Consider the following 5,000-nt stretch of genomic DNA (forward strand, 5'->3'; position numbering starts at 1 on the left):
ATACTCACCATATCTCTGCTGCTGCAATGCTCAGGTGGAAGGTCTCCCCACACGCAACTTGCTGCACCGGGCCTCTCTTCACACACATCAAGTTTACTTTCACTTACACACACACACACACACACACACACTTCTTTGTTCCTTATACCACGCCGTGTCGCAGAACAACTTGTATGAAAAGTAGCTAAAAGTTAGTCATTCGCACACCGAACGTTATCAATCCGGGCAGGTTTCCCACCTGGTAGACGTGACAGATACACACTCCTAGCTGCTTCTTTGGCCACTGCCAAGGTTCTCCTCTGCACCCCACTTCCTCCCGCGCTGGATATCTTGCTGAACTTAATGATTTTTGTTCATGGTTCACCACGTGCACAGTATTTATTGCCATAGCATACTTCCTAAAATTCTCAGAATGTTAATAGAAGGATTCCTTATTGCTTTTCAATGTGTAAATATCAATCTACTACGTCATGCCCCTGGCCAGTCTTCTCGCGGATGAATACAGTCTTGCTAACTAGCAGTAAACTCTCTCTCTCTCTCTCTCTCTCTCTCTCTCTCTCTCTCTCTCTCTCTCTCTCTCTCTCCTTATAACGCATCCAGCACACTACTCCGTAATGGATACCATCCACGAATGTCGACCACTCATCACAAAGGTTTAGTAGCTACCGAACTACTCTAACGTAACTAGCCTGACGTCAGACATGTTAGTGACGTCACGCCGCCTCCCGCCTCCCAGGATACTTGGCAAGGTTATCGACTGTTACCCTGTCTATTATGTCTACCCATTACTGCTTTGTTCTTGATGGTCTATTTCAGTTACCTTTCCTCTCCTCTGTGTCCTAACCCGTGTTCTCGGCCGTGGGCACTTCTGCCAGTGTTCGCTGCTAATATTCACCGTCCACTTGAATACCCTTATTAGATTATCTCTTTTCGCTGCCTCATCCACACTATAGAGTTCATTAATATTTTTTATTGGGTAATCGAATTTGTTCCGTACCCTTTGCCGTGTCAAAATTTCTCATGATACATACTGAAAATTATATGAAATTACGGGTGAAACTTGGCATCATTGCATCACCGAGTTAACAGGGTAACCTGCACGTAAAATTTGTGTTATATATTTATTCTAGTACATAATAGATTGTGTAACGCTTTCTTAGAAGTACTCTGTATTAGCATGTCTCTCTTACCGCAGCTATCCACTCACACAGTCAAGATAGTTTATAACACTTGTTCCTTTATCCTTCTACAGTGTGTGCGACACTGAAAACAGCCTAAAAGACGTTATAATATAAAAGCAAATTTTTGCCTCTATTACCTACGAATAATATCACCAACGTAAGAACCAGTTAGGCTTCAGTCACATTTCAGAACTTTCCATGTTATGACATTTCTTCTCGAAGTTTTAATTACCTTACATCAATAAACATTTTTAGCGTAGCTTCATAACCTCTTGTAGTGTGACGCCTCTCCCCATAGCTGTACTTCCCTTCCATAATTGTAACTTTTAGCTTCATCTCCTACAGGAAGCGGCGGCGAGAGAGGCGGCGGAGGGGGTGAGGGCAGCATTGTCGGGGTCGGGAGCGGGATTGACGTGGAGCACAAGCCCCCCACCACGCCTGAGGAGGGTGGCTTTGGCAGCGTTCACATCTGCGCCTCCGTCCCATACCCAACCAACGTCGTGTACAGCACCTACCCTCGCGCTCCTAGAGGCGTGCCCGCACCCAACCCACAAGTAAGGGCCATATTCTGAAACACTTCTGTGCCACACCTCCAGTACTTTCAAAAGGATCTTGTTGAAGTTAAGGTGTTTTATGGTTCTAATAACAAATTAACAAGATATCTACGTTACTAACAGAAGAATCTGGCTAATCGTCTCTAAAGCTTCCGAAAATAGTAGTGGTGAGAGAACAAAGCGTTTTTGAATACGGGCATGAGAAAGACATCCATCCATGCACCCATCCATCGCTCTCCTCAGGGCCTCACCTGAGCATCACCATCCCTCCATTTATACTTTTCTCTCGTTATTTTCACACGGAGAGAAGAAAATGGGAGGTTAGAAAATTCTCTCATACAAAAATAATAGGACGGAGAGCCCTCCTTCGCGCCTCAAGGGAAAGCAGGATATACTTTTTAAAATGTCAGGCGTCTCTCCACGAAAATATTTATTTTGGGATGAGTTTGGCGGAATATTGAAGTGTAGGGGGCCTAAGGGTGGGGAAGGCGTAGCAAGGACCTCAAGACCTGCATCCTGAAAGGCCAATATTGGAGGCGTCTTAATTAATGTCGAGCCGATAGCAGAGGGTGAGAGTAAGACGAGCTTTTCCCGCCGCTCACTGCATGGGTGTTGGTGCTGAGTAGAGAGAGAGAGAGAGAGAGAGAGAGAGAGAGAGAGAGAGAGAGAGAGAGAGAGAGAGAGAGAGAGAGAGAGAGAGAGAGAGAGAGAGAATGTGGCAAGCCAGTTATGCAAAATTACTCATACATGGTAAATGTCATTAACAATATCGTATATGCATAAGCTACCCCCCCTCTCTCTCTCTCTCTCTCTCTCTCTCTCTCTCTGTGTGTGTGTGTGTGTGTGTGTGTGTGTGTGTGTGCTCGTGGGTATCGGGGTCGTACTGGCAGCTCGATATTCCTTATTGTCTCTCGAATGGAAGGAACACAGGAGGTCCTTCGGGAGAAACACCAAACACCCCTTGCCCCGGAACGCCCTCAGAGGTTCCATTAGGTAATCCTGTTTCTCCTTCCTCCTTGCCAGTTTCCATCGTTTTTCCCCTTGTCATCGTCCTTCCCTTTCAGGTCAGCGAGAGGCTCCTGACACACAGCTGCTCTCATGAAATATTTTGTGGTTGCTTGTGGAGGTGATGAGGTTGATGAGGTACTGTACTGGTGGTTCGGTGTTCCGGAGATGGTGGTGGTGATGTGTGTTAGGGTTCATGTTTTGAGTTGCGTGTAGTAGAGGTGATGAAAGTGATGCTTGGTAATGACAGGGTAGGATCACACACACACACACACACACACACACTAGCCAGTTCAGTCATAACGTTCGTGGCCGGTTCGCGCCCCTTTCAATTTGCCAGAGGTTTTCACTGATGAGCGAGTAGTTACTCCCTTCATTAGGCAAGAGAATAGGGTGTGTACTGTAGGGTAACGGCGGCGATTATGGGTTCGGAACGTGATCCTCAAGACAGTGGGATGAATACATACTCACACACACACAATCACACACACACACACCTACGTGTCTCTTCCTCCGACACACAAAGGCAGCTGCTTTCACAGTACAAATCACCCTTATTATTGTTACAGGAAGGGGAGCTGATGTACGCCGAGCTGGCCTTCCCTCCAGGGGCCTCTTACCCCCCTGGCACTCTTCCCCGCCGGAAGCCTGACCATACCATATACGCCCAACTCGACCACGGCGTCCCGGGCATGCCGAGCACCGTGCCCTGCGTACCCGTCAGCAGCGGCGGGATGATAGAGTGCCCCACGAGTGGCCTGATGGGCGGCAACCTCGGGGGCAGCGTGGCGGGCGTGTTGAGTGGCAGCGTGTGTCCCGGCATGGGCGTGGGTATCAGCACAATGGCTGCGCCCACCACCTTGTGTCCTCCAGCGCCAGTCTCCGCCATGGCTGACATTAACAGAATGGCGTACACTCCTGCGCCGCCCCCTCACGGATTTGGCGGCCACCCCCTCACGCCCCCCGTCCTGCCCGAGGAGGATGAGCAGGTCACTCCCGACACGCCTCTCATGAAGAACCCCAAGGAGAGTGAAGTGTGACCCCGCCTGACGAAGAATTAGAGTCCACCCGCCAATGAGTGCTGAACGAGTCTGCCTCCCGCTGTGTGCCGAGAGTGACTGAGTAACTGAGTGGCCGCCAGTGAGGAGTGAGGAGTGACGAATGAGGGAAAGCGGAAATAATGACGTTTACGGATTGGCAAGCGCCGGGGCGTCTTTGCGGGCGTGTTTGGGCGGACATTCAGGGGGACATGTGGAAAACACAATACTTTTCAACACACACATACACACATACACACACACACACACACACACGAACCCACCGAACCAATATGAAACTCGGAAACCCAACCGGTCCTTCCCTCCTAGCACATCCGTCCCCCCTGCACCGCCCACACCCCCTCTTCCCTCAATGCCTTGCGGGTAACTAAACAAACTAATCCGACGCACTCGATTCTTCCGAAAAGAGACAACAATCATCCAGGGTGTCTACTTCATTCTTAAGAAGAAAACTGTGTATGAAGAATTTAATAGAAACCTTGTTACGTAGTCCAAAGAAAGACGTGTAAATAATTTTATATATGCTCAATGTCAAAAAAAAAAAAAATTGCAAAGTGAAAAATTTGCGGTGCATTGTAGCGGATGCAGGAGTGAACAAAAGATGGGAAAAAAGAGCGGCAAAGCTTTGATAGGAGTTGAAGTGAGAGAAAAATAGTGGAAGGAGAGAAAAAAAAAAGGCATTAAGGAAAGCATTCCCTCAGGGAAACTATTAAGTGAGGAGGAAATTTCAGGCCAAGACTGAAGGAAAGAACTTAAAAATATGTAAAAAAAAAGGACAATTATCGAGAAGGAATGAAATGAGATAAAATATTTTAGGAGGAAAAGAATTAAGAAAAGCATCTCGCCAGCGAGGCGAGAAAATAAGTGAAGGGAAAATTGCGAAATGTCTGACGAAAGAAATTAATGTAAAAAGAAATAGACTGGAAGAAGAACAGTCCACTGAGACTGACATGAACTGTCTCATGAGCTTCGGTACACTTAAAACGAGAGAGAGAGAGAGAGAGAGAGAGAGAGAGAGAGAGAGAGAGAGAGAGAGAGAGAGAGAGAGAGAGAGAGAGATTCATGAAGCTGACGGTGAATGAGTGTGTAGCGAGATAAAAGAGTTTATCGTTCCTTTCTTTGAGCGGCATTTTTAGCTTTATTAAAAAGACATTCATTTCCTAAGCCAATTCTTTTACCTATTATTAAGCACATGTGATTTA

The 5,000-nt window shown here is 47.1% G+C and overlaps 1 protein-coding gene across 1 annotated transcript in view; it reads left to right on the plus strand.

Annotated features, from left to right (window-relative positions):
* LOC135104525 (synaptogenesis protein syg-2-like) overlaps positions 1–5,000 on the plus strand; it is a 48,101-nt gene that overhangs the window by 42,875 nt on the left and 226 nt on the right. The window contains exons 11-12 of the mRNA XM_064012098.1: positions 1,512–1,735; positions 3,310–5,000. The exon at positions 3,310–5,000 is cut by the window's right edge and continues 226 nt beyond it. Coding sequence (XP_063868168.1) covers positions 1,512–1,735; positions 3,310–3,780 — 695 coding nt within the window. The 3' untranslated portion in view covers positions 3,781–5,000. The remainder of the gene's footprint in view (positions 1–1,511; positions 1,736–3,309) is intronic.

This window comes from Scylla paramamosain, chromosome 10 (genome assembly GCF_035594125.1).
Source record: "Scylla paramamosain isolate STU-SP2022 chromosome 10, ASM3559412v1, whole genome shotgun sequence".
In the NCBI taxonomy this organism is placed as follows: domain Eukaryota; kingdom Metazoa; phylum Arthropoda; class Malacostraca; order Decapoda; family Portunidae; genus Scylla; species Scylla paramamosain.